This window comes from Thrips palmi, unplaced genomic scaffold (genome assembly GCF_012932325.1).
Source record: "Thrips palmi isolate BJ-2018 unplaced genomic scaffold, TpBJ-2018v1 HiC_scaffold_7, whole genome shotgun sequence".
Classification (NCBI taxonomy): domain Eukaryota; kingdom Metazoa; phylum Arthropoda; class Insecta; order Thysanoptera; family Thripidae; genus Thrips; species Thrips palmi.
The window spans coordinates 6,688,318-6,714,029 of record NW_023144634.1 but is presented as its reverse complement, the minus strand read 5'-3'; the positions used below and the strand labels follow the sequence as shown (position 1 = coordinate 6,714,029).

General features: G+C 47.3%; 4 protein-coding genes across 7 annotated transcripts; 1 reads left to right on the top strand and 3 right to left on the bottom strand.

Annotated features, from left to right (window-relative positions):
• Window positions 1-1,735: 1,735 nt before the first annotated feature.
• LOC117652277 lies at window positions 1,736-7,218 on the top strand. Its single transcript, XM_034397068.1, has 20 exons — window positions 1,736-1,838; window positions 1,926-2,075; window positions 2,155-2,280; window positions 2,374-2,694; window positions 2,771-2,983; window positions 3,168-3,281; window positions 3,351-3,501; window positions 3,578-3,858; window positions 3,944-4,217; window positions 4,287-4,486; window positions 4,587-4,863; window positions 4,963-5,246; window positions 5,319-5,363; window positions 5,436-5,539; window positions 5,610-5,823; window positions 5,905-6,076; window positions 6,149-6,304; window positions 6,396-6,574; window positions 6,660-6,728; window positions 6,975-7,218. Exons 1-20 carry the CDS (start codon window positions 1,824-1,826, stop codon window positions 7,152-7,154), a joined length of 3,525 nt encoding a protein of 1,174 aa, XP_034252959.1. The 5' UTR covers window positions 1,736-1,823; the 3' UTR covers window positions 7,155-7,218.
• LOC117652276 (activating signal cointegrator 1 complex subunit 3) lies at window positions 7,210-17,052 on the bottom strand. 3 transcript variants are annotated; one of them, XM_034397065.1, is made up of 28 exons: window positions 16,899-17,052; window positions 16,371-16,509; window positions 16,175-16,284; window positions 15,934-16,085; window positions 15,549-15,851; window positions 15,314-15,454; window positions 15,117-15,237; window positions 14,835-15,030; window positions 14,630-14,757; window positions 14,187-14,533; window positions 13,924-14,116; window positions 12,693-13,841; window positions 12,480-12,616; window positions 12,207-12,383; window positions 11,904-12,129; window positions 11,675-11,816; window positions 11,485-11,596; window positions 11,224-11,392; window positions 10,518-11,137; window positions 10,032-10,433; window positions 9,768-9,956; window positions 9,375-9,680; window positions 9,107-9,297; window positions 8,859-9,027; window positions 8,514-8,783; window positions 8,256-8,420; window positions 7,988-8,180; window positions 7,210-7,905 (listed from the first exon to the last, which is right to left on the bottom strand). In XM_034397065.1, the coding sequence occupies exons 2-28, from the start codon at window positions 16,505-16,507 to the stop codon at window positions 7,706-7,708; spliced, it is 6,645 nt and encodes a 2,214-aa protein (XP_034252956.1). In that variant the 5' UTR covers window positions 16,508-16,509; window positions 16,899-17,052; the 3' UTR covers window positions 7,210-7,705. The 3 variants fall into 3 exon arrangements, with proteins under 3 accessions (XP_034252956.1, XP_034252958.1, XP_034252957.1); XM_034397067.1 differs by having other exon boundaries at window positions 15,934-16,082; XM_034397066.1 differs by having other exon boundaries at window positions 16,837-16,964.
• A 510-nt stretch (window positions 17,053-17,562) lies between these two features.
• On the bottom strand, window positions 17,563-21,779 carry LOC117652418 (ras-related GTP-binding protein C). The gene is made up of 8 exons (XM_034397313.1): window positions 21,625-21,779; window positions 21,144-21,304; window positions 20,819-21,047; window positions 20,550-20,727; window positions 20,343-20,479; window positions 20,097-20,239; window positions 19,864-20,012; window positions 17,563-19,748 (listed from the first exon to the last, which is right to left on the bottom strand). Exons 1-8 carry the CDS (start codon window positions 21,625-21,627, stop codon window positions 19,465-19,467), a joined length of 1,284 nt encoding a protein of 427 aa, XP_034253204.1. The 5' UTR covers window positions 21,628-21,779; the 3' UTR covers window positions 17,563-19,464.
• A 348-nt stretch (window positions 21,780-22,127) lies between these two features.
• LOC117652419 (C-factor-like) lies at window positions 22,128-23,595 on the bottom strand. 2 transcript variants are annotated; one of them, XM_034397314.1, is made up of 6 exons: window positions 23,434-23,595; window positions 23,172-23,323; window positions 23,049-23,100; window positions 22,785-22,978; window positions 22,563-22,712; window positions 22,128-22,466 (listed from the first exon to the last, which is right to left on the bottom strand). In XM_034397314.1, exons 2-6 carry the CDS (start codon window positions 23,295-23,297, stop codon window positions 22,242-22,244), a joined length of 747 nt encoding a protein of 248 aa, XP_034253205.1. In that variant the 5' UTR covers window positions 23,298-23,323; window positions 23,434-23,595; the 3' UTR covers window positions 22,128-22,241. The 2 variants fall into 2 exon arrangements, with proteins under 2 accessions (XP_034253205.1, XP_034253206.1); XM_034397315.1 differs by having other exon boundaries at window positions 23,172-23,317; window positions 23,434-23,590.
• Window positions 23,596-25,712: the final 2,117 nt, after the last annotated feature.

Below are 25,712 nucleotides of genomic sequence, written 5' to 3'. Positions count from 1 at the left end.
GCTTACAGTCGGCCTGCGGGCCGATTTCGTAGAATCGTCTCGTCGCTCTGTCTCTGCCTCTCACGCTCGGGGTGGCGCGGCACTGCCCGGGCCCCTTGCTGGAAGCACCTCTACTCAGTGTACACGTGGCCCTTTGCGGCCTTTGGCTCCTGCGGCTGTGAGTCGAGCGCTGAGCGCGGCGCCGTCTGCAGGTCCGGTGGCGGCTGGCGCCGTAGCGCCTGCGCAGCGCGGGGTGGGCCAGCCCGCGGCACTCCGGTGCGCCGACCGGGCCGCGCGGCCTACCTGCCGGGCGCCGAGGAGGCCGTCAAGGACTTGGACGCCGTGCTTCCGCTGCCCGACGAGGCCGTGGACGCCGCGGACACAATGGACACCGTGGAGGCTGTGGAGGCCCTGGACGCCGTGGAGGCCCTGGACGCCGTGGAGGCCTGGACGCCGTGGAGGCCCTGGACGCCCTGGAGGCCCTGGAGGCCGTGGAGGCGGTGAGGCCCCCCAGGGACGCCGCCTCACTGCCTCGGCGATTAGGCCTGGCATGGCGGGGCTCAGCTGCCTCTGCGGTTAATGAGGACATCCACGGCCTCCATTCGCAGCAGCCAATCCACGGCGGTCTTATCAGCCACGCCGGGGTGCACCACCGTCACGTAACACGTGGAACAGAAGCGACGTTGTTGTTATTTTGTTGTTGTTCGGAAGGAAAGGGTTTCCTCTGTTTCAACCCACATATGCGTCTGTGACAGGATTCAGCGCCTGTGTTTCCATTATTTGGGATATAGTTTTTTTTTCATGTACACTCGAGCGGACGTACTGACGTACAAAAGCGAGCGTTGGCTACAAATGCGCAGGAACGGGTCGTGATCAAGTGCGCTTTGCCTCCCAGCCCCGTTTCCCTTCTCTTCCTCTCTCTCTCTCTCTCTCTCTCTCTGCCTTTTTAAAGTTGCATTAGCATGGTGGACGATAATTAGGCTAGCTCAACAAGCTGCCGGGAGAGCGGAGCCTCGGCCGCGGAGCCGAGGGGTCCTTGAGGACTTCATTGTCTGCCCACCTCGATGCCCTGCCCTTGTTTTTCGCGTTTTTTCCTTTTCCCTTCTCGGCCGTCATTGTGCGAGGTAGCTTCAGGGATTCTCGTGGAAGACTTTAATGACCATCTGAGTGGCGGCCGTCGGGGCCAAACCCTCCCCCCCCCTCTTCCCGTCGCCGCCCTCACCTATGTCACGGATCTAATCCCGGCTAAACTCGGACAAGTGCGAGTCGTTCTGCGAGGAACTGCTGGGCCGCGGCGGCACACAGCTGAGCCGCAGTCTGGCGGCCGCACTGTAACTCGTAAAATTCATAATCTCTGCAGCCGCCCCCGGGAAGGGTTTCATGCTCGGTGGAGGGGGAAGCAGGCACTAATAAGACATAAACATTTCGGCGTTCGCCTCGAAGACTGTTCCTCGCAGAGTTCGTCGGGGCGTCTTTTCGCTGGCAGCCTTCGTGGTCTTGACCTTCGCCGCGTCGACGCTGTGCTCGCCGGGAGGCTGACCCCTCCTCCCCCCCCCCTCTTTCTTATCCTTCCGCCCCTGGCTTGACTGTGCCCCAGCCAGGATAAGAGTTTCCTGCCCCGGGCGGCCACTGCGCAACCTCCGCCCGGCCGCATCGCCGCAGAGACTGGAGGCCGCCGGCAGCGGAGTAGCGAGCAGCTCCAGAGCGCGACCGACGCCGACCGACGCCGACCGACGCCGACCTTCCCCTCGTGCCGGTGCAGTGTGCAGCGCGGCGCCTCGCGGTGTGGTGACCCGGGTCTGTCCGTCCGCACCCGGTGCTGCGCTTCGCGCTTCGCGTCCAAGATGCAGTGGCCGACGGTAAACGTCCCGGGGACCGCGTCCGCCGCGCCGCGCGCGCTCCGTTCTGTGGACGTGGCGGTGACGCTGAAGGGCTTGCTGTTGCAGGCAGGCTGCGTGCTTACGGTGGCGGCGCTGCTGCTGGCGGCGCTGGGGGCGCAGGCCGCGGTGCCCTACAGCTGCCACATGACCCCGCCGCCGTCGCTGTGGTTGCACCACAGGCCCACCATGCAGCGTACCTTCCCGCTGCCGAACGCGGTGCGTAGTTTCCCTTTTCCCCCGTTTCGAAAACACGCTTGCTGACGCATTGAGTGACGGCCCCCTCCCCTTGCCACAGACCGCCGGCGCCGAGAACGGTTCTTTGACCATGATCGTGGGCTACAAGGGTGCCGGCCCCGCGGTGATGACGCTGGGCCGCGACGTCACCAAGTCCGACGCGTCCGTGGATGACATCAACTACGTGGTAAGTTAGATCGTCCTTGCAGTGAACCTGACGGCGGCCCTGGCGGCCCTGGTGGCCCTGGCGGCGGCCTCAGCACTCGCTCGCTTCCTCCAGCTGACCATCGACCCCGTCGGGGAGGTACGCATCGACCGCGAGGACCTGACGGACCCGGAGCCGCGCCCCACCGGCGAGACCCTCCCGGTGCTCACCTCGCTGCTCGCGCCCAACTCCATCCGCTACTTCTGGGTGCGCATCGTCGCGCTGCCCGCCGGCGCCGGGGAGGTGTCCGTGGGCCGCGCGGGCCGCGACACGCCGCTGGTCTCCTACAAGGACCCCCGCTTCCAGATGCCCAGCGCCTACTCGTTCAACGCGCACTCCAACTGGGTGCACAACTGCAGTGCGACCCCCACCACAGGCTTCGCCGCGTCGCCCCTCGTAAGATGACTTCTCAGCCCTTTTTGTTTGATTCAAAAATTGCTTCAAATTACAACAACGAAATTGTCGGTACGAGGGGCTGGGCTGCCGCAAGCACATCCTCGCGGACTCGCGAAGGTCGACGTTCTTCCTGCACCCGCCGCCGGCAGCGGGCCCCTTCCCCATCGACGACGAGGCCGTGCCCTGGGCCGGCGCGGGCGGCGCGGCCAAGGCCGTGCGCTTCATGGTCAAGGCCACCGACCGGCCCTTCGTGCGTCTCACCGGCCTCCCCAGCAACGTCAACTACCACGTGAGTGTGCTGACCGTCACGCGCGTTTTTTGAACCAAGAAAATTGACTTGTGAAATACATAAGTGGAGGTTCTTGAAACAGTCAACGAAATTCGCTTGGTGGTTCAAGAAACGGCGTCTTTGGGTGCAGAGTTGAGTTTGCCTAGCATCCCTCATGTGGTCTGCCCGCTCTGCCGCGTTGCAGATCGACCTGAACACGCACGGCAACGTGATGGCCATCAAGAAGAACGACATGATCATCCTGGACCGGAGCCCGTGCCGAGACTGCCTGTCGTACTCCGAGTACAGATTGTTCACGGTGAGAAGGCTGAGCGTAGTGCTCGTCCAGCCCGAACCTCAATCTGACTCCTGGTTCTCCTTCCCGCAGATCCTGTTCAACACCACCCGCCTCGAGGTGTACGAGGGCCTCGAAACACGGCCCTCGCTGTCCGCGCCCTTCTCCACTGGCTTCCAAGTCACCGAGGTCACCTACTCCACCGGGTACCTGAGGTCGTCGAGCTGGCTGCACGGTTGCCAGGGTGAGTCCCGCCCCGCCGGCCCCTGAGTCCGATTCCCTCCTCGAAGTAGTTTGCACGCGGTGGCCTGCCCTCGCAGGGTACGACAAGATGGACGACGCGGCGCTGGCGACGCGGCCCGCGGTGCCCACCGTGCCGCCGGCGGTGCCCGGCAAGGCGCTCAAGGAGGCGCTGGCCATGGCGGACTCGTGCCGCGTCGTGCACACCTTCAAGTACCGCTTCGACAGCTACTTCGCCCTGAGCGAGGAGGGCGTGGTGGCGGGCAGCTTCAGCGGGCTCACCTTCCAGGTGGCCGGGCGCCGCGACGTGCACCTGCAGCTGGTGCCCAGCCTGCCGCCGCCGACCGAGGACGTGTACGAGGTGACGACCCAGTGGCACTTCACTTCGCTCGCTATCCCGGCCTTTTGAAATGATTCCTTTTTCGACCGTGTTCCACGCCGCCCAGATCGACCTCGGCTTCCACAACTACACCAACCTGGACCGCGGCAAGGAGCAGAAGGTGGCGTCCGTGAGGCAGCACGACCTGCTCTCCGAGAGCGAGCTCAAGACGTTCACCATCAGCCACGACATCAAGACGGGCGTCATCAACGTGACCTCGGCCGACGGCCAGCTGCAGATGGCGTGGCGCGACCCGAACCCCTTCCCGCTGCGGTACTTCAGCGTGTGCTCCGGGTCGAGCGCCGGCAACGAAACCATCTGGGTGTTCGGCTGTGCCAAGCGTAAGTCACAAACTGGAATCCAGAGCGTTGCCGTGTGACGGGCCCGGTTTGAATCGGTTTGGCTTGCAGACAAACAGACGGCGGCGAAGAACAGCTGCTCGCGGCCGCTCGTCACCTACTCCTACTCGCACTCGCAGTACTTCTCGGTGGAGCGCGAGGGCGTCGTGAACGGCACGAGCCGCACCATCTTCGTGCACCTGCGCGCCGCCGGCTCCGGCCACATCCGCCTGGAGAACATGCTGCCGCCCGCCGTTGACGCGCTCGTCGAGGTGAGCAGCCGTCTCTCTCGGGGGACTCAAAACGCGTTCAGAGTTTTGGCCGCCGGCGCCGGTCTTCTGGCAAATCCACTAAGAGTGAGCGGTGCCGCAGGTGGACCTGTCCCACGACGGCGCCACGAGCATCGACTCGCTGGGCAGGAGGGTGGCCACGGTCAGGCTGCCGGGCCTGCTGACCGTCAAGGAGCTGCGGGGCTTCTGGGTGCGCCAGGACACGGCCGCGCGCCGCCTCGAGGTGGGCAGGATCGGCATCGAGAAGCCCATGCTGTCCTGGGTGGCGCCGGCCGCCGCCAAGTTCCCCGAGCTGCGCTTCTTCAGCCTGGCCACCAGCAGGTCGGTGGGCAACGGCACCTGGTTCTACGGGTGCAAAGGTGGGACTACCGTCGGTACCGTCGGCCACGTCGGCCACGTGGCAGAGCCGCCCCTCCCCCCGCACCATGCCTCACCCTCTGTTTCCCGTTGGCGCACAGAGGGGCAGACGCCGAACGAGGACGACATCGTCGCGGTGCCCGAGGAGACCGACGATGTGCCGGAGCCGGACTACACGCCGGACCTCGAGCCGGGGGCGGACGGCGGCCCGGCGATAGGCGAGCCGGACTCGGACTTACCCGTGGAGCTCGTGCCGCCCCCGAGAACGCTGCCACCGACCACGTCCGCGGCGCTCAAGGGCATCCTGGACAGGAACCTGTCCCGCTACATGCCGACGCAAGGTATTGAGTTCGTGGTGCGCCTTAACGTCAGCACGGTTTGCCTGGTGGGTCTCCCTGTTCCGTTTCTCTCTGTCGTTCTGTGTGGCCGGTCGATCACTAACTTGCACTCTGCTCAGGATGACTACAGCGGAATGATAGAGCTGAAGGGCCGTGTCCTGGTGGTGAGTCCATCCCCCTGCTGCAGGACCTCTGGTGCGTCCGGTGCGACGTAGTGAAACTGTTCCCTGCTGCAGATGTGGCACGCCGCGGGCCTGGGCTGGGAGTCCAGCGACTTCGATGACATCAGGATCGCCCCCGTGAGCCCCCGCCGCTTGGCGCCCCACTTCCACGTGCCCAAGTGAGTAGCCTAACCTAACCTAACCTCACCCAAACGAACCTAACCTACGCTAACCTCACTCGCGCCCCAGCGGTGTGGTGGAGACGGACGGCGGGCTGGTGTACGTGCACTCCAGCGGCGTGGTGCGCTGGGAGTCGCCGCTCAGCGCCAGCGCCTACTGCCACAGCCTGGACGCCAGCCAGTGGCCCAACGACCAGCACACGTGCGAGGTGAAGCTCGTGCTGACGGGCCGCGGCACGGAGGGCAGCACCCTGCTTCTCATGCGCGCCGCCAAGGACGACTGGGTGAGTCTGGCCAGACGCGCCGAGAGCGGCGTTCCAAGTCAGGGGCGGCGCTTCACTGTAAGGCGTTCCGGCGTTCCGTAGGTGCTGGACAGGGCTGCGCGCCCGCGGTGGCACCTGGTGCACAGCAGCCTGAACGTGACCCGCCATGAGATCCACGCGACCTCCGTCACGTCCGACAACGCCATCAGCGTCGTGGTCACGCTGAGACGCAGCACGCCCGTCATGAACCGCATCCTCATCGCGCCCTTCCTCGGTCAGTACAGGTCGAGGGTTCGAATCCCACCGACACCTTTGCCCGTTTCTATTATTTTTTTTGTTTTTTTAGCGGTCGCCGTCTTGAGTCTGCTGGCCTACTGGGTGCAGGAACCGCTGCCCCGCGACAAGGTGTTCTTCGGGTGCGGGTCGCTGGTGCTCCTCGTGCTCTCGTTCGTCCTGTTCGAGGTCGCCTGCCCGCCAGGGCTCACCGGCATCCCCGTCGTCCGTGAGTCAACTACCTTGCCATAGGTTCCATTTTCCTTTTTTTAAATACGTATTTTTAAATTGTTTTTCTTTCTTTATTTTTTTTTGTCTAGTTGAACTGTACTGCTACGCGTCGTGCGTGGTGGCCGCGTCGGTGATGGTGTCGGCCATCATGACGGCGCTGGCGAGGGACGCGACGCGCGACGGCGTGGTGCGCGGCCCCCCGCTCTTTCTCTGCCGCCTACTCAGTGTGCCACTACTCAGACTGGTTCTCAATCTCACGTCGGACCAGGTTCGAAACCCCGCTTCCTAAATTAAGCCGTAAAATCAGATTGCCGGTTCTGCAAACATTCTTTACCCGTAAACCTATTCGACAGGTCCAACAAAGGCTTGCTGAAGACGAGCTGGACCCAGATGGCGAGGAGTACAGGAAAGGGAGTTCGCAGGTGAGGCCTTTACTGGATTGTCTTGTCACGCGACGCGTCTGCTGCAGGCCCTGCAGCCTGCAGGTAGGCAGCCCAACGGGCACTGGTGAGCGAGTCTGGTACGATGGGCTGCCTACCTCCAAGGCGGGAAGCCAATCGCAGCAGGCCTGCAGCAGCCCGACTAGGACGGCTGCGTCGCAAGCACGTTAGAACGTTCTTTTACAGCTTGTGGTTGCTTCAACAGAGTTGATATTCTTGTTTTGACAGCTATACGGTCGATTCGGTAGTGATAAGTCTGCTGACTGTGGATGCAACAGCACAGAATGCAGTAAGCAGGTAGCTAATGAAGCACGGTACTATTGGACCCTATTATCAATTGCAATTGAGCGGCTTTTATCATTAGTATGTGTCATTCTGTTGTTATGTGTTTCAATTTTAGTCAAATAGATATCTAATCAATTGTGATATGGAAAAGGAAAATGTTGTGGAATAAAAACAAAACTTTTACTGATGCATTTTTTTATTTTTGAAACAAGACTTCACCGACAATCAGTGGGATAGAGGAAAACAGATATGCTTCCACAAATACAACAATACAAAAATTATAAATTTAAAGAAGTCAAAGAAAAAGTACCGGACAACACCTTTTTAGTGGCCATGTTCAGGGTTTAAAAAAATATTAAGTATGAAAAAAACAGGTTTTGTTTCAGTACATTTTCATCAAAACAATGTTTTCAAATACATTTAACACGAGAAAAATAAATAAATTCACTTATTACTGGGTTTATGCCTTGAAACCATTCAGTTCTCAAGAAAGCAAAGAAACCATTTCTGAATATGTCATTAGTGTGAAAGAGCAGAAGGAAAGTTATGATTTAACTTTCTTCTCCAAAATCACAGGGTCATGTATCACAGACAGGAAGAATAAAATCTTCAATACATTGGCATGACTTTTCCTGCAATAATCACAGTAAAGTAAAAGCACAACTGCTTCATTATCACCACTTTTGGGAGACATCTTCATTACCAGTCTCTTCATGAGGTTCTATGCTGTCCAGCGATTCTATAGATAGTCCAGCAAGATCAGTGTTGATCTGACACTTGAAATTGGAAGGAATCACATCCAAGTATATGTCATACTGTTGGTCTAGTCCCAGGTAAGAATCAGACATCAAGTATAAAGTGAGAATTATACGACCTGCAAAGTCAAATTCCATTAAGTAACTCAACAACTACCAAGTAAGAGAAAACACAAACTTTAACGTAATATAAAAGTATACCTGGCTTTGATGGGGTGAAAAATGACAGCTGCTGCAAGGATCTTCCTCGGACTCCACTCACTCTCTTGAGAGCCAAGAGCTCGTTATCATCCACAGAGCCCAGAGTCAAGAACCAACCTTCATCTTTGGATCGAGAAAACTTGGGAGCATGGGCCTTTAACTCACGAGAATGGTTCAGACGATGCATATTAACCTGAGAGCAGAGATATGAGGCTTAGTAAATTAGCATACAATAGAAGTACTGAATGTTGCCAAAAAAGACACATACCACCAATGTGTATTCCTGTTCAGCATGTACTTCCACCCAAGATTCCCGATCAGCTGGAATCTTAATCTTTCTTTCGGCTTCCTCATCTTGACTGCTGCCATCCCACCAGCCCCGAATGCTTACATTCACATTGACTGTAGGCATTTCACATAACACTTTATGTATCTGTGAGAAGAGAGGAGAAAAATTAGTCTGAATAATTTTAATATTTAATGTGTTTCAAATAATAGCAAAAGCAAAGCAGCGAGTCAACAATACCTGCTCAATTTCTCCATCATCAAAGTCTCCCCGAAGAATTGAAGCCAGTTTTTCATAATTGTTGAAACAGGCTTCTTTTAAACCAGGGAGTGTTGCAAGGGCTGGGTCATCAACTTTGGCAAACAGGTACATGTGCTGTGGCTCAAAAAATGGAAGTGTCAGGAGAGGTGATTTGTTGGCCCAAGCACCCTGAACCACTTGCTGCAACAGCTGTTGGGCACGCAGTGTTGTAGCCAACCATGCACTCTCTGCACAAACATCAATCATAGCCTAAGGGAGAAACAAAAAACAACATTTAACTTTCATGGTAAACATGGCATTGTACTCAACTTATGGAAGACTTACTTGCAGGATACGAATGGCTTGGTCTAAAACTGATTTTAAATCTGTTAAATAATCAGCACAGGGCAAGGGCAGACGACTGAAATGCGCTTGCAGCAATAAATTAGCCTTTACATGAGGGGAGTCCATGTTCATTGAATCCACAGGTATAGGGCAATCTTTGGCTAGATCTCTGTAATGAAAACATAATAATTCATTGTTAGCATTCATATTTTTAAAAGAAACTTGCAAGGATTATTCAATGTACATACGCATTCATTAAGTCTTCATTGTGGCGGACTGGGAGCTCATAGTATTCATGGACATCACACAACGCCTTCAGCACTTCTTCATCAGACAGATCAGATCTAAGAGCATTGCTGAAGTGCATCATTGTTTGATGTGATAAATAGTAGAATGAAGCAATACGACCAAATGAAGTTGTCAAGACACTTCTTTCATCCTGTAACAAACAGTTTGCACATATATTTTTATGATCTTCAATCAAATGCAACAGGAAAAGGTATGAGGTAAACATACTTCATAGTCCATCTTGATACAACCAGCAATACCCAAATCTCTGAATGCCTTTTCAATCAAAGTTGACAAATAGTGATTCACATCCTGTGGCTCCAGAGACTCAAGATTGTAATACGAAGGGTTTTGAAGTAGCCTTCGGAAGAAGTAGGTCCATGTCAGGTAGTCTAATGCATCTTGACGAGATCGAATCGTTCCCGCAACAACTTCAGCATTCAAGTGATCAGGAAGAACAGCAAGCAAGGAAGATTCAACTGGGAAAGGTTCATAAAGGAATTTCTTGTAGAAGTTTTTCTTGACATCATGTACCTTAAATCATACAATTAGACAGAAAAGTGGGGTTTAGTTTAGCAGTATTAAAGAACGTAAGCCATTTTAACAATTCATTATTTGTACCAGTACAACAGCAACACCCTGGTCGTCATGCTGAGGTCGCCCTGCTCGGCCCATCATTTGCAACACATCAGTAATGGGCATGTCTACATAACGGCGCGTCTTGCCATCATAGTACTCTGTCCCTTTCACAACCACCATGTGAGCAGGGAAATTCACACCCCATGCTAAAGTTGCAGTAGCAATCAAAACCTGAAAGTGGAAAATAAATAAAATTTTTGAAGGAGAAAAAATTGATTGCTCTGAGGAAAGGATGAAAATCAGCACCTGGATTTTGCGATTAACAAATAATTCCTCAACAGTTCTACGGTCTCTGTCCTGGAGACCAGCATGGTGGATGCCAATGCCAAAGGCCAGGGTTAGCTTCAAATTTGAATCTTTGATTCCAGAAATTATCTGTTCCATTTCTTGCTCATCAGTGTGCATCCATTGCTTTTGGTCATCTTCTCCAGCAAGGTAAGCAATCAGATCCAGTGCTGTGAGCCGAGTCTGTCTTCTTGAGGAGACGAACACCAACACTGGCTGACATGGGGAATGTTGTCGAATCGCCTGGAATGTTGGTCGGTTCATTGTTGCCATTCTGGGGCAATAATGTTTGCCAGGGAAGCCAGCAATGTGAACTTCTAATGGAACAGGCCGAACAGACGGGCGGAAATTGTACAAACCCATCTAGAATGTAAAAGAGAGACACAACCGTTACAGACGACTCAGTAAATCCTGACACTTGAATGTTGTACTACATACAGTACATACCTCACCAATTCCCAACCAATTAGCAAGATCTCGTGCATTAGCAAGGGCAGTGGAAAGTCCAATAATGCGCAGAGATTTTGTTGTGTGTGAAGCAATAAAGTTTGTTCGAGACACAATGACTTCCAGCACAGGCCCACGGTCCTCACCCAAGAGATGGATTTCATCAATAACAATAAGAGCAACATCACGCACATAATTCCTTGTTTGCCAAGAACGAGATATTCCATCCCACTTTTCAGGGGTGGTCACAATAACATCCGCAGCAATAATGGCTCTCACATCAGGAGACACATCTCCTGTCAGCTCTACAACTTTCTTGTTCAGCTTCTGTTCCAATCGTATTTTCCAGTCTCCAATGCGTTCCCGAACCAAGGCTTTGAGAGGAGCAATGTAAACCACTTTTCTTCCAGGATACTGCTTAAAAACCCTAAACATTGCAATCTCTGCAGCAATTGTTTTTCCAGACCCTGTCGGTGCCCCGAGAAGAACATTGTTGTCTGTGTGATACAGACAATGGAATATCTGGGTTTGAATGGGATTGAAGTGGGAAAACTTGTACAATAATTCAAACTGAGTTTCATTTAGTGCAGTCACTGGCAGGGGTTGCAATTCCAAGAGATCTGCAAATTCACGCAGAATAAAATAAATTGTCATTCATAATTAATACTGACAGTTGAGGGTTGCACTGCACTGAACAAAGAAATACCTGTGTGTGGAGGATGACTTTCAGGCCGAATAAGATGACGGAAGGAAAGTTCTAAATAGGATTGAGAACCAAGCCATCGGTCACTAGTAGCTCTGACATAATATTGAGGGGGAAGGGGGTCTATCAAAGGTATTGTCATGACAAGTTCCTGTTCCTCTCTGTGACACACCTGTGACGAAGGAATAAAAATAAAAATGAAAGTTACATGTACACTTGACTTTTGACTCAGCTGACAATATGGGAAGAAAATTATTGCCAAACCTGTTTCTTGGTCAACAGGAAATATTCATAGTGATACATGTGGTTACTGTCTGGATCCTCCACCCACACCCAGAATGCCTCTGATGTTTTGCCATGAACCTTATCATTCCACCTGTAAACACAATCAAATCAAATCATATTATATTTATCAACACATCCTGATGCCAAAATACAAAAAAAAAGGACTCACCTGAAATTTGCTTTAATCTTCAATCTAATGCGAAGGACTGTACGGGTAATAGGATGGAGGGAGGCACTCATGTCAACCAAGGGGAACTCTTCAGCACAGCGTTTAACAACAACTCCCATCTTAGGATGTCGTAAGAAGGATCCTGCAACATAATTTTAATAAATAAAAAACAAATGCATTAAGTCTCAAGCATTCGTAGGAGAATAAAGATGCTAAATGCTGATCTCACCGATTTCCTTAGCATCCATATCTCTGAGTTTCTCAACAGAGAGCTTTCTGTCTTCAAGCTTTTCCTGCAGTTCTGGAGTGATGATTTGGAACTGCCTCATTGGACTTTGAAAATCCCAAAGCTGAAGCTCAAACATTTTACTCATCATTAAGAAGCGTCCTGCCATTATGGGATTGTTCTTCTTAATGACCACATCAAAAAGTGCACGGGCAATACGCACTGCATTCTGCAACAGATAAAAACAAGTGAACAGAATGCAAGAAATGAATCAAAATGCAGATCTTGAAAGACAAATAAAGTTACCTGTGACACATAAGCCTGATCTGACATCAGAGAAAAACTGTTGATACGTCCTCTCGAAAGGTATGTCTGAAGTAAAATGTTTACTTTGCCATGCAGATTTTCACATCCCCCTGACACTGGGACATAACAGCAATCTGCTGTCAGTGTATCTAATTCATCCAGTTCATCATCTCTCACCTAAAACAAAATAAAAAGTTTGGAGATTCAAATTTTTTATTATTATTATATTGAATTTTAATTTAAAGTAAAATGTATCATGGAAAACATCCTCACCTTGAGCTGTTCAAACTCCTGAGAGTGAGAAATCATTGCAAGAATTTCTGCCTCGTTCATTACTGGTTTCATCATTTCATTAAATACCTCCACAGTGTCATACTTGACATAAAAGTGGCTAGCTGTACGCCCCATATCTGTTGAGACGACGACATCATTAGACTGTCACTACTAACTCAAACAACACAGACAACTAAATACACGACACATTACCTGTCACGCGGAGATCTCCAGTCCTCTCATTGTAGCTCAACATTCTTGCCTTGTCAAGAGCTTTTGCTGCTGTTTTGATTAAATCCCTTCTTTTTTCTTCAAGGGAAGGGTCATTAATGACATCTTGATAGTTCAAACCATACACTTGAGGATTAATTCTCATTCTGACAAAAAGATAGGTGTAGCTCAACCACTCAACAGCTTCATCTATATTGCTGATGGTTCCAAGAGTGACTTCTGCATTAAGATTGTCAGCAAGAAATTTAATGAAGTTACTCTCAATAGGAAACTGATTGGTTAACAGGGATAAATAGTGACTAAGCTTGTCATGTGAAGTTATGATAATTCCAGTTCCAGATTTGTCAAATTGTGGACGTCCAGCACGACCAAATATCTGAAGAACATCTAAGATTCCCAAATCAACAAATGAACCATGCTTGGCATCATAAATTTCAGTGCCACGGATTACAACTCCATGTGCAGGTAAGTTCACACCCCAAGCCAATGTTGAAGTACAACACAACACTTTAATGAGGCCTTCACCAAAATACTTCTCAACAATTGAGCGGTCAGATCGTAGCATTCCCGCATGATGGACAGAAAATCCACATTGGAACAATTCTCCAAGGTGTTTATTGCGAGATCGGCTCAAAGCATTTCTTGCTTGTCCAAGTGCACTACACTCTTCTACTTGGAAGAGCTTTAATTGTCCCTTTTGGGATGCCATTTCTTTCAAAACATTGGCTGTGCGTACAGTTGCATTGCGAGCATGGACAAAAACCATAACTTGATGTCCCTTTTGCACCAGATCAACAACCTTTTCATAGCAGACATTGTCCATTTCTTGCATCTGAACAAGTGGTTTTACCGCTTTCACTCCAATAAAAGTTTGGCTTAGCGGCACCGGGCGGAAACGAGAGTCAAAGAAGAACAATCCAGCATAAGGGTTTACTCTTAGAAAGCGTGCAACGTCTATGTAGTTTGGAAGAGTTGCAGACAAACCCACAATTCTTATCATCTTTTGGGAGCTCTCCACTTGGCGTAAAGTTCTGGCAACAAGTGCTTCAACAACAGGACCACGATCTCCATGCAGTAAGTGAACTTCATCAATGATCAAGAGCTTCACCAAATTAGTTAGTGCTACATCACCTGTAGATAAACAATGAGGCAAGTAAGTTTCTTTTCAAGACATTCTTCATAAGGAAAAAGACACACATTAACAATATCTTACCAGTTCCCTTTCGAGTCACAACATCCCACTTTTCAGGGGTTGTTACTAACATCTGGGTTTTCATTATTTCAGACTTTGTGAGTTGCATATCACCTGTCAGCTCTCGAACTGACACACCTAGTGGACTTAAGCGCTTTCCAAAATTGGCAGTCATTTCAGCTGCTAAAGCTTTCATAGGTGCAACATACACAATCTAAAGATTCAAGACTGATGTCAACTAAGCAGTCGCCACAAAATAAAGAGAACAACAGAAGATTACAAACCTTAAATTGATCATTCATAATGACCCCCTGTTCAATGTGCTGACGTATTTGATGCACTACAGTAAGCATGGCAACGTTGGTCTTGCCAGCACCAGTTGGAGCACAAATGAGCAAATTCTCATTACTGTGGTATGCCATGTTAAAAACAACAGACTGAATTCGGTTCAGGGTCTTGACACCTTGAAATGCCATTTGACCAATCTCATCAAGTGTGGAAATTGCTACCCTCTCATTGCCGACATTAACAGGTGCTGGCTCAGCTACTGGAATGTTAACTTCTTCATAAGACTTCTTATCATGGCGTATTACTCCTTCAGGGAGCATCATTTTTGTCCCAGATATGAAACCTTCATGAAAAACACAATTTATTAGTAAAAACAAAAACTTAAAGTAGCAAAAAAACAAAACAAAAATAAAACTTTTGAACAAGAGAAAAATATTACCAGAGGCTTGCTGTGCATTACTTTGAGAGTCATATACATTGGGGTAGTTAGGACGAGGCTGGAGAGCCTGTCGCATTGGTTCCTTGTTCAAAACTGGCATTGCAGCAGCAGCTTTTAGAGCAGCTTGTCTGTGAAAATGTGCGTTGCATGAGAGATTGAACTAAATAACATAGTACCTTAGGTCATAAGAAATTAGATACCATACCGTTTGGCTCGCAATTCAATCGGATTGAACTCAGCCTCCTCTTCTTCATCTAAGTCTAGTTTGCCTAGGACTTTGTGAATTCGTTTCTCTTCTTTCCGGGCCATTTTCTGAAGTTGCTTTTCCATCTGAGATTGGACTACCACTTGGCAACCAAATGAGGGTGCTCGAGCATTTTCAATGGCAGCAGATATATTACCTTAGAAGTAACATTGGTATTTAGACAACTGCGTTTCAGTAAAACGACAAAAAAAAAAAAGTTTAAGGAATTAACATAAATATTACCTGCTTTAGTGGAAAGATTTTTCTTTTCTATTTCAAGGTTCACACCTTGAACAATGTCCTTGCGGTGTTCTAAAAATGTCTGGATGAGCTCGAATCGATCAAAGCCCATGAGATCAAAGAGCTGAAACATGACAAAGGATTAAATATGTAAATTATTTACAAACAGACAATTTAAAGCACATGTAAATTGGACATACCTCATTTTGCAATGCATCGTTTCCTCTCTCTGACTTCAATAGTGTGATGACTGACTCACAAAATTCTTTACAGGACAAACCACAGGGATTTGAGTCAGCATAATATTTTCTAACTTCACTTTCCATCCAAGACATTCCATACTGAAAAATATTTAATACTGTTAGCAAGCAGCTCTTATGTATAAGTAAAAATTATAATAAGCATCATAGTTAAAATGTTAGTTAAAATGTTTACCAGGCCTTTCTTCATGCCTCGGTTAGATGATGCTCCCGGAGCAGCAGTTGAAACATCGTATCTCATGGTAAATTCTTTTGCTGCTACAGATTCACCACCAGTGGCAACGTCATCAGTTAAATCTGCTAGTGCACTTGTATCTGGTTCCCAAGGTTTTTGAGGGACATATTTTATGTGTGAGCTAAATGCGCAGCTAATGGTTGCTGAAAATAAATCAGCCTGAGGTGACTCCTGCGTTGAGAGTAGACTGTGGAGCTTCTCAATTGCTCCATATGAAAGTTCATCAAGTATCTCTTGAACAGTCTAGAAACAACAGAATACACTACATCAAGGACGATCCTATGTTTTTGATTCAGTACGTACCTCACACATTTACTAACATTACCTTTCGTAAGGAGTCAGCTGCATTGTTAGACATATTACCAAACATGCCTCTAAGACTGTGTAACTGTTTCTGGCTAACAACTCTATTATCCGTAAGGAATAGGAGCAGGACAAATTGACAAGTATCGTCTATCACAGATTTGCTTTGGTCTGCTAAAGAGGAACCACAGAGAATCACCAATAAATGATAATTAACAAACGGCAAAATAAAATTGGCAAAAAGAACCAACAAGATGGCATACCCATAAACTTCCCACATAGGGAACGAAGTTTCTGGACACATTTTTGGACCTCTGAATTGGTTGAGGTGTCATTTACAATAATTGTTTGTATGTCTGACCAAGACACGCCCCTGTTTATAAGAGAGGAACAAAAACAGTGATGAGCCTCAATAAAAATGCCATGAAAATAGGGCACATCCCAATAAATCCGAGTTACTTGTTCAGTTGTTCTTTATTCCACTGAGTCTGCCATTCAAAATCATCTGGGCCCGGAGTGAGGTCCCGAGGAGGTTCCAGCTGTGTGAAGGCTCGCAGGGACCGCGTCATGCGCGGTAGCAGCACAGCCCCCGCCATTCCTGGAAAAAAATTATTTCTTTTAAAAAAATTAGTTGAAGATTGAGTAATTTCACAACATTGCACCATCAGCATCAGCAGAAGAAATCGACTCTACAACAAATGCCACTAATAGGCTCTCCCTTTAGGGTCAAGCAACGGCATAATGACATGCGGGTTTCTGACATGCGTCTATAATTTTAAAGTTCGATGTACAGGGATAGAATTTATTTTCGTCAGGATAGAATATCGTAATAAAATGTTTGAATTAAATATATAGGGAGACGTAAGCAATGAGAAGGTTATGAGGTGCAACAGTTAGAAGAACAACATAAGATGAATCCACTTGCCACAAAGACAAAAATAATTTTAAAATTCCATTCACGATTGACTTTTACATGAATTGTCTTACTTTCTTCCCGAAGACGTAAACTCCAACTCCGGTAAAGTTTGTGATGTTATGAAAAGTAAACTACAGACTGTGGCAGGTGGCAGCATTGGGTTTGCTCGGGGATTTCCCTCCCTCCCCTTTTTAGTTAACAGAAACACGAGAGCTTGGAAATCAGAGATGCACCCCAACAAAATAACAAAGAATTGGGAAGCACTTTGATATGTAGTTCAGTAGTCACCGTGCGTCACAGGATTAATGAAAGAAATTTGTATGGGGGAAGTTGCCTCTGCCTCATGTGGCAACATTGATGCTACTTCCTTCGCCGGCGTTGGCGGGGCGGGGCTTTTCAACCGAGGTGAGAGCAGCTCTGGATGGTAGAGCCAAATCTAGCAGGGACGCACGTCGCTTTCATGTTGTTTTCGTAGTCTCGGAATGAGGTAGTGCGAACAGCACTAATTTTGGGGTAACAGCGATAATATTTTGATATTGTCAGTTGATAGCGTTTTGTTGTGGACTTTTGATGGAACGCAGCATAGCGCAAAGTCTCAGGGGAAGCAGCAAAGGATATTCTGAGAGCTCATTTGCGAGCGCTGATTGGAAAGCTCGCGGCAGGTGCTTAGTGGAACCCGGACGCGGACAGTGGGCTGAGGCATTCCTCCCCTGTGCCCGCCAAATCAATAAAATGTTTAACAAAGATAGACACTTTTATTTACAGACGCAAGTAACACAATTATAAGGCAGGCCAAAATACAGACATTCAAAATCTGAAACCTCGGTTTGTCGGACATCCAGAGTTCTCACGACTTTCTGCGTTTACATGGCTCCTCAACTCTACCGTACATATAACGAGGAGAGGAGCCAAAGAAAGTTAGCAAGCAATTTTACACTTTAATTTTTCAACACTTTTTTAATAAAAAAGAATAAAATTGTTCCATCAGTCGAACATTACAACTACAGAATGATAGGGGCTGCAAATTGGTTTTAAAAGGCACTACCTTTCAAAATACCCTGTTAAGAGCATAAGTTTAAATGGAAGAAGATGAAAGTACACAAGTAGAATGACAGGAGAATAATAAAATAAAAACCTTTTATGGGGAAAAAATGAAATCTGAATAATAAAAAGTATTTTTCAGGAACATTATGTTATAAGAATAAGAGTAATCTGGGTGGAAAAACAGAGAATGTATTCTTCCAACAAAATTACTGAAGCCCAGAAAAAAATATGGCACTTTGTGTACATGTGAACTCATTTAAGAATAGAGGGTACAAAAACAAACAAAACAAGGGAACAAGGCAAAATTAATTCAGTCTAATAGGAAACAGAGGCTACTATAAACATTGTTGTTTAGCACCATCCGAAAGGTTATTTTCAAAGACAATTTGATGAGAACTCCCCGGCAAAGATGTGCAGCCAAATGCGATTAGATAGATAGATAGATATTTTAACTTCCATATCTTTTCCTAAGTGCCCTTTCTTCCAGGACAAACATATGCAAAAATGATATCTAGTAGTTTAATTTTAACAATACATCAAATTTTTTTGAACTACCGATACTGAGCAAACAAAGAAAGCCACATAACTAAAAATCAGCATTGCAAGTCCAGCTCACAAACTGAATGTAACTGTAGGCTATGTTACACATTAATGATCAATAATTCAAGTGCACCCACCCAACTGCACTGAAAACAATTGAGTCTAACATAAAAACAAAGGGACAATTCTTCTGATGACTTCAAATTGGGCCCAGTGATCCAAGTACTGGCTTGCCATTGATCACATTATTAAAGTTTAAAAATGAAAGATAAGGATACATTTGAAAATCATATGAGTGAGTTGTTTTCCAAATATATAGCTTCAAATAAGAAGAAAAAAATAGTATTTGATCATAAGATAAAGGTTGACTTTTCTCATCAAACGGCACAGGATGTGAAATTTTACACATACAGTAATATGAGTATAGAATAACAGTAACAGACATAGATGCTAAGTATAAAAATAAACTTTCACACCTCCAACCAACATTCAGTGTGTTTCTCACACAGACAAAATTCAAGAGGACATGAGAAGAGTGGATGAAAGCATTTGGCTTCAGAATGAAACACAAGTCAGCCAAACCAACAAACATTAAAAACGACGCTTGAAGGAGATTCATCCATGCAGTTCCCTTTTCACATAAAATGGCAATTGGCAATTTGTACATTACAAGTGAACATGAACACATTCCAATGATCATCAAAATCTAACACATCACATAACTATGAAGTAAGAATGTTCTCTACACATGTAAAGCTTATGCAAGAATGACAGGTTTCAAGCATGTTTAATTTTTTTTCAATCAGTCCCTTTCTTAAACTATGACTGGCAGGAAAACATACTGCTTTATAAAATCATGGTTGAGACGACTAGATATATAGCATCGTCACCTTAGATACACCCATAAGACAAAACAATACTAAAGGTTCAAAGTATAACTGCATTAAAGTAAACTTTTTAAAAAGAAATGAAAATTAAGTGAGAGAGCTTTTACACTACATTGGCAGTGCAAAAAAATTGCATTAACAAAAATTTATCATGTTAATACATGATTCAAGTAACAATAGTTGGATCTGTAACGGAGACTGGATAAAGAACAGCAGGAGATTGTTTCAAAGATTCACTAGCATTATTTGGAGAATTGTCCAATGGTGCTGCATTTGATGATATGCCATTGCTGGTGCCACTTGTGCCTGTTGAAGTGTTGGGCCCAGATTCACCCACTGTTGAGGAATTTCCCTGAGAACTTGTGTTGTACAACATTTGGTTCTTGCTACGAAGTTCAAATACTTGTTGAATAGCTTCTCTAAAGCACAGGAAGTTGTAGTCAATGACACCTGTGAAACACAAAATAAGAAACAATGGATAACAAAATCCCTATAAATCAAAAGAGTGTTTTATTTTTTTTTTTTTTTTATCTTATTAAGCAATGAATATATGAATGTTTCTCACCTTGGCGATCAAAATTTGCTTCTCGTAATATGCAAACTAATGCTAAAAATTTGTTCACCTCCCTCAGATACAGAATTGTACCATTATTCAGCTTAATTAAACTTGAGCTTTGTGAATCAAATGCAGCAGCTTCAGCATCCTCATGTAATCTGAAAGGCCAAATAAATGTAAAAAAAATGTCGAGGTTTAAAGGCTGGTGAAAATGAAGGTGAAGGTCAGCGGCTGAATCTTACCCATAAATACATGACACATCAATGACCACATCAATCATGTCACAACAAAGCTCATAGCTTTGCATATCAACAGGTGAGACATCAGTGGCAATATAGATTTTGGATACAACATCAAATAAAAATGCCTTCTCAATAGCTGAGTTCTGCAAAAAAAAAATTAAAAATTAGAAATAATTTACACAGCATTAAAAAATTTGATATCACAATAAACATATACATTAACTGAGGACCTCATTGAGTATTTACCGAAATCAAAATGTTGAGAAGATTTTCAAGAGTTGGAAGCTGGGGTATAAGCTTTTGGACAACTTTGCTGAATGCTTCAAAAATACTATGATCATATATAGATGTCAAATGGAAGCTAAGATGAATTTGGTCCATTCCTATACAGAAGTTGCATTAATGTAAATTGTAAAAATTTTCAAAAGTTCAATAAGTTTGGTTGCAGCTTACCAGAATCAGCTAAGTCATCATTGGCTCTTTGATGAATATCCCTCTGAGTTTCCATCTTATAATCATCAGACAAACCATCCACTTTGTGAATGAACACTTCAAATCGAATGTTAGGATTCACTTTGTGAGCTTTGGTTACAGTTTGATGAAGTCGGTTAAGAGCATCATTGTACTCATCCTAAATTTTAAAAAATTCAATTGGCATCAATAAAAAGAAAATACAAAAGAAACATCTAGAAATCAAAGTAAAATACTCTATTAGTACTTACTTGAGCGTCAATCACAAAAACAAGAGCACCGCAGCCTCCAAAAATCATGTCAGAATCAAAGGTAGGGTCAAAGAAATCAATCTGTCCTGGGAAATCCCATATTTGAAATTGGACAAAGGACGAATTTGAAATATCATCCTTGATTATTTTATTAGTGCTTTCCAAAAATAATGTTTCATTGGGAGACATCTTATGAAATACTACTTTCTGAATAGATGATTTTCCACTCCTGAAAGTCAAAAAGTCTATAAGTTTACGACCGCAGAAACTTGATCACAGAGTTTGGCGAAGATGGTGGAGAGAAATAGTAAAAAACTCAGCTAACCTGCGAAGCCCCATAAGGAGAATACGTGGCTTCTGTTCCCCTGTGAGAGGTCCCGTAGGCCCGTCACCGTCACCATCGAAAGGCCCATAGCCAAATTCTTTGGGAAAAGATCCAACACTGAAGTTGGGGGCGTATTGGTCTTCATCATCCTGTTCGTAAGACTGAAAACAAAAGTGAAAACGAGCTTTACTAAGAGGCATTTGAAAGACTATGAAGGCACTTACTCGCACTTGAAAGTTGCGAGAGGAAGGAGTAGAGTCCCAGAAATATTAAACAAAGTAAACACTGACAGCACATAGGTAAGGTTAAGGTTAGGGCAAAGTGCTATCGCCTGGCAGCGTGAGGCTAGACGGGCCACATATCGTAAGAAAACAAGTCTCTTTATATGACACGCAAACATGATGGAACAATCTAATGTGCACCTGACTCCGATTCAACAATCGCTGTTCGCGTGGGTAAAAAAGAGGCGTATCTTGCTTACCATGTTGCGCTGAACCTAGCTGTTCCGTTCTTTCTTGCCAAACTGAATCAACAAAACAAAACATCAGCACTGCGCATCATCACATGACCGCGTGACCGGAAATGGTTCCAAACTCCAGGCTACCCGTTTCTCCGAGAGAGACCTTTTTTCGAAATTTCCTTGGAGAAGAAATAATTGAATGAGAAAGTTGAGTTGATTCAACAAGAATCCCATGAGCGCACCATGATATTGAACCAATGCTTACGTTTTTAGGATTAATTTTTTTTATTTCACTTTTTTTTAGCTTTATCAAAATGCGAATTTCCAACTTTCTCTTTGTAAACGAAAATTGACAATTGGTCTACTGTATTGTTTCTGATTTGAAAAGTTTAAAATAAATGGCCCGTTAAAGTCACCCAATAAGTTGGAGTAGCTCCAACTAGCTCTGACCTCTGTGCTCTGTGTCCAACAGACCGCATCTCCCCACTTCATGAGTATTTAGGAAAAGAGTATTACATCTCAAGTTGGTTTAAAATTCTTTATTGACAAATTGACAATGAGAAATTGAAATCAAATTCATGATAAAATATCAACACTTCGAAGACAAAATTAACAGTATCTCACAATCGAAAACAAAATTACCATGGCAGCACCTTGCCATCCCATTGGACAAAAGTCCCATGTTGTTCTGGTTTCAGGGAGTAAAAGACCTTCAGCATACCACTGATACTGTCCTCCTTTGTCAGCGGTGCCTCACTTGTACCCATGTCCGTCTGAACCCAGCCTGGGTGCATGCTCAGCACGAAGATGTTATCAGGAGCTAGTTCCACAGCTATTGAGCGAGCTGCCATATTCAGAGCAGCCTGTAAAATTTGTGAAAAGTATTATTAATAAATAAGGTTTAATGGAAACAAAATTAAAATTATGTCACAGCAAGGATTTAGATTTCCATTTCTTACCTTGCTTTCTCGGTATTCCAAAAATGTGCCAAAAGTGTTTTCAGCCAGTGATCCCAAATATGATGTAATGTTTATCGCAGCAGCTCGAGACCATCCAATAGGCAAGTTTTTATTCGAATCCGCAGCAAGCTTCAAGAGAGGCCGCATTGCCTAACAATACAAACGGCAGATTAGACAGGTTTTTGTAACATAAATCTCAGGGCTAAGGAATACTAATATTACCTTGATCAACAGTACTGGAGCAATGTAATTAGTAGTTAAGGTGTCCATCATATCTTTGGCATTGAAATCTGACAGGGAGTCCTTTTTTCCTTTCATGATACCAGCATTGTTAATCAACACATTAAGTCCTTTCTCTCCAACAATGCTAGCCACCTTCTGGGTAAAAGCGTCATAGCTGTCAAAGTCATTTACGTCTGCAAAACACACAAAGTAAATTCATAGGCTCCGTAAAGATTTCCAAGGTCACAAAAAAGCATGTCTTACCAAATTGCACAACATGAAGATTCGAATGGGCTTTTGCGAGCGACTGGAGTTCCTGGAAAATTAAATATCGAACTAAATGCAATGTAATTTGACAAATCGCTCATCACAGTTGAATAGACTTACTGAAGCATTATCTGGCTTCCTACACGCGGCAATCAGCACAGACGGAGCTTTGGGATGAGCCAGAAGCTGCTTGACGAACTCCAAGCCCAATCCTCGACTGGATCCAGTGATCAAGACCGATGACATGGTGGACTTCCCAACAAGACCTAAACCTAAAAGAATGGGGAACTGCCTTGACACAAAGCACCGCTGTGACTTCGTCAAATCACAGGTGGATGACTACATGCCAAACTAGTCTTTCCAAACGCATCGGTACACTCACCTCAAGTAGCAGAGAAACGTCCGATCTTCACCGGTTCGCACACACGACTGGGCTGGGCGGTCGACGGTCGACAGTGGGCAGGGCTGGCAGGGCCTTTTCGACGACGATGTTGTTTGACTGCGTAAGCGCGGCGCGGGCCGGCGCGAGAGCGCGAGCGCAGCGGGAGGAGGGGGGAGGAGAGAGGTAGAGAGCCTAGAGAGGCTCTCGGGAAGAGAGGGGGGGGTGCTGTCTTGGCAAGTTGGGGAGGGGGACGGGGATAAATTACTACTTTTCATTCCTGGAGGTGCGTTGTGCGCTGTCCGTTCGAAAACTACTCGGAACTAGGATCTGCCTCTCGGTCGTAAGATAGACAAAGAAGGGTGCATGCCGGCATGGAAAAGGACTTGGAGCCCGCCTCGTGGGTGTGGGTGGGGGTAAAATGGGAGAGGGGGGCGCACACCGAAAGATAACGCCGATGCGCTAACTGGTCACGAGACTAGAACCTTTTCTCCTGGTGTCACTGGGGCTCTTATTTTGGAAAGAAAAATAAGATTGATCTGGACGAGAAAGGAATTTGTGAAGTCAGCCGACTGAGTAGTATGCAAATTTCGCTGACGCCCGTCGTCCAGCGTCGTCGTAGAGCCTCCCGTCCCGGGGCTTCCGCAGAGCAGACGCGCGCTTTCGTTCGTTGTGCTGCTTTTCTGAACCTTTCCCTTTTCTTGACAGGAAATAGTTTTTCACGTTGAAGAAAATTCATTCAGTTAGCTGCCGGTTGCACCCCATCCCGCTGCAGTGGTTGTTCTGAATCGTCGGTGACGGATACTCGGGCTCATGACGACGATGCTATTTCCGTTTTGGACTGTTTCACAACAAAACGGGTATGGCACCTCTGCCAGCCACTACTACCGTTACTCTCAGAATTCGCCCTGCTCTCATGGGTCAACAAACCAACAGGATTCCGGAGCGACTGGTTGGGACAGTGCAGAACCGGTTCCCTAGGATGACCTCAGTCCAGGTTCCCGGGACTCCTAGCTGTGCTGCGTGCTGCATTTCCGCAAGCCGAACGCACTGCTCATCTCGACAGGGAAGGACATTTTCAGTCCATGGGAGTCAATCCAGCTGGTAACAAGACGGAATGCAATGCGGATGGTGGCAGAGAACGCCTGGTTGGCAGGCAACCCTTCGAGCAGGGCTGACGGACGAAGCGTATTTGGCGCCCAACTCATGGAAGCTTCTGGAAGTGCACTCAATGCGACCTAGCTGGAAGCTTTCTGTTCCAAGCCAAGTCAGGCACCAGCACGTGCGTGCGCGCGTAGGCCGTGCGCGTGCCTCGTCGTAACGCGTGTAAAACGTTACCGGATTTCGGCGCGGGCGTAAGAAGGGTGGGGTGCCCGTCGCGGTGCTCGTTGTGGTGTGACGTCACCGCGTCACGCCAGGTGCATCACGCGTGCCATCCCAGCACTGCTTTCGTCACTGTCTCGCTCCCACTGGAGGGGCCTTCCCTAGGGGTGCGAGAGAGACAGAGCGACCAAGCACAGTTCGGCATCAGCCTGCTGGCGCCTTGGGCCTTCCCTGCGCCGCGCGGCGCTTCAGTCCGAACCAGGGACGACGCGGAGCAGGATGAAGACGAAGCAGCACAGCGGGCTGGTAACACTAGAACCGAGGGACAACCCGTTCGATTCCGAAGCCCTCGTCACTCTCCTTCTTGTTATCCTTTTCCAGGCGCTGTTGGCCGCGGTGGTGCTGGCCGCGGCGGAGAGCCCTCCGAGCATGTACTACCACTTCCAGAACATCACCAAGGCCGGCGACTTCGAGACGGGACACATGCGGGGCAACCCGGGGCACTGGATCGCCAGGCACGAGCGCCAGGACGGCCCGGCCAACAAGGGGCACGTGAGTTGGAACGCCAGGATGTTTCCTGTGTCCAGGTCGCCCAGGACTCCGGGAATTGTGAGTGGAGCCGGTCCACCTAACCACCCTCGTCTCGCAGAAATTAGCCAACGCCTGCGGCAGACTCGTCCGCGAATTTTCGAACAGCGTTTGGATATTTATTGTTGTTGACGGTACTAGATATTTTTCATTTTAACTGCGGTGCAAGCGTAGGTGAAACAACGCCTGCACTTCGCTGTGGGTGGATGGGGTGGGGGATCTCGGGCAGCGTGACTATCTCTCCGCCAGTGACATCACTGGGCGGGGCGAAAAAGCGTGAAGGGGCTTCTGTTTTAGCGACACGGGACAAACAACAACAACAACAGGGCCAGCGACCTCTGAGACGAACCTCTGTCTGCCCTCCGATCAAA

Coding starts and splice junctions, on each gene's coding strand:
- LOC117652419 (XM_034397314.1), bottom strand. CDS start 23,297: ATGTCATCGGTCTTGATCACTGGATCCAGTCGAGGATTGGGCTTGGAG. Junction 23,101..23,171: donor GGAAGCCAGATAATGCTTCA/GTAAGTCTATTC, acceptor TTAATTTTCCAG/GAACTCCAGTCGCTCGCAAA. Junction 22,713..22,784: donor CTCCAGTACTGTTGATCAAG/GTAATATTAGTA, acceptor TTGTATTGTTAG/GCAATGCGGCCTCTCTTGAA.
- LOC117652277 (XM_034397068.1), top strand. Junction 4,218..4,286: donor GGTGTTCGGCTGTGCCAAGC/GTAAGTCACAAA, acceptor TTTGGCTTGCAG/ACAAACAGACGGCGGCGAAG. Junction 5,540..5,609: donor CCCCACTTCCACGTGCCCAA/GTGAGTAGCCTA, acceptor CTCGCGCCCCAG/CGGTGTGGTGGAGACGGACG.
- LOC117652418 (XM_034397313.1), bottom strand. Junction 20,240..20,342: donor TTCTCAACATTTTGATTTCG/GTAAATACTCAA, acceptor TTTTTTTTGCAG/AACTCAGCTATTGAGAAGGC. Junction 19,749..19,863: donor AGCAAATTTTGATCGCCAAG/GTGAGAAACATT, acceptor TGTGTTTCACAG/GTGTCATTGACTACAACTTC.
- LOC117652276 (XM_034397065.1), bottom strand. CDS start 16,507: ATGGCGGGGGCTGTGCTGCTACCGCGCATGACGCGGTCCCTGCGAGCC. Junction 13,842..13,923: donor TGTGACTCGAAAGGGAACTG/GTAAGATATTGT, acceptor GTTTATCTACAG/GTGATGTAGCACTAACTAAT. Junction 11,817..11,903: donor TATGGATGCTAAGGAAATCG/GTGAGATCAGCA, acceptor ATTATGTTGCAG/GATCCTTCTTACGACATCCT.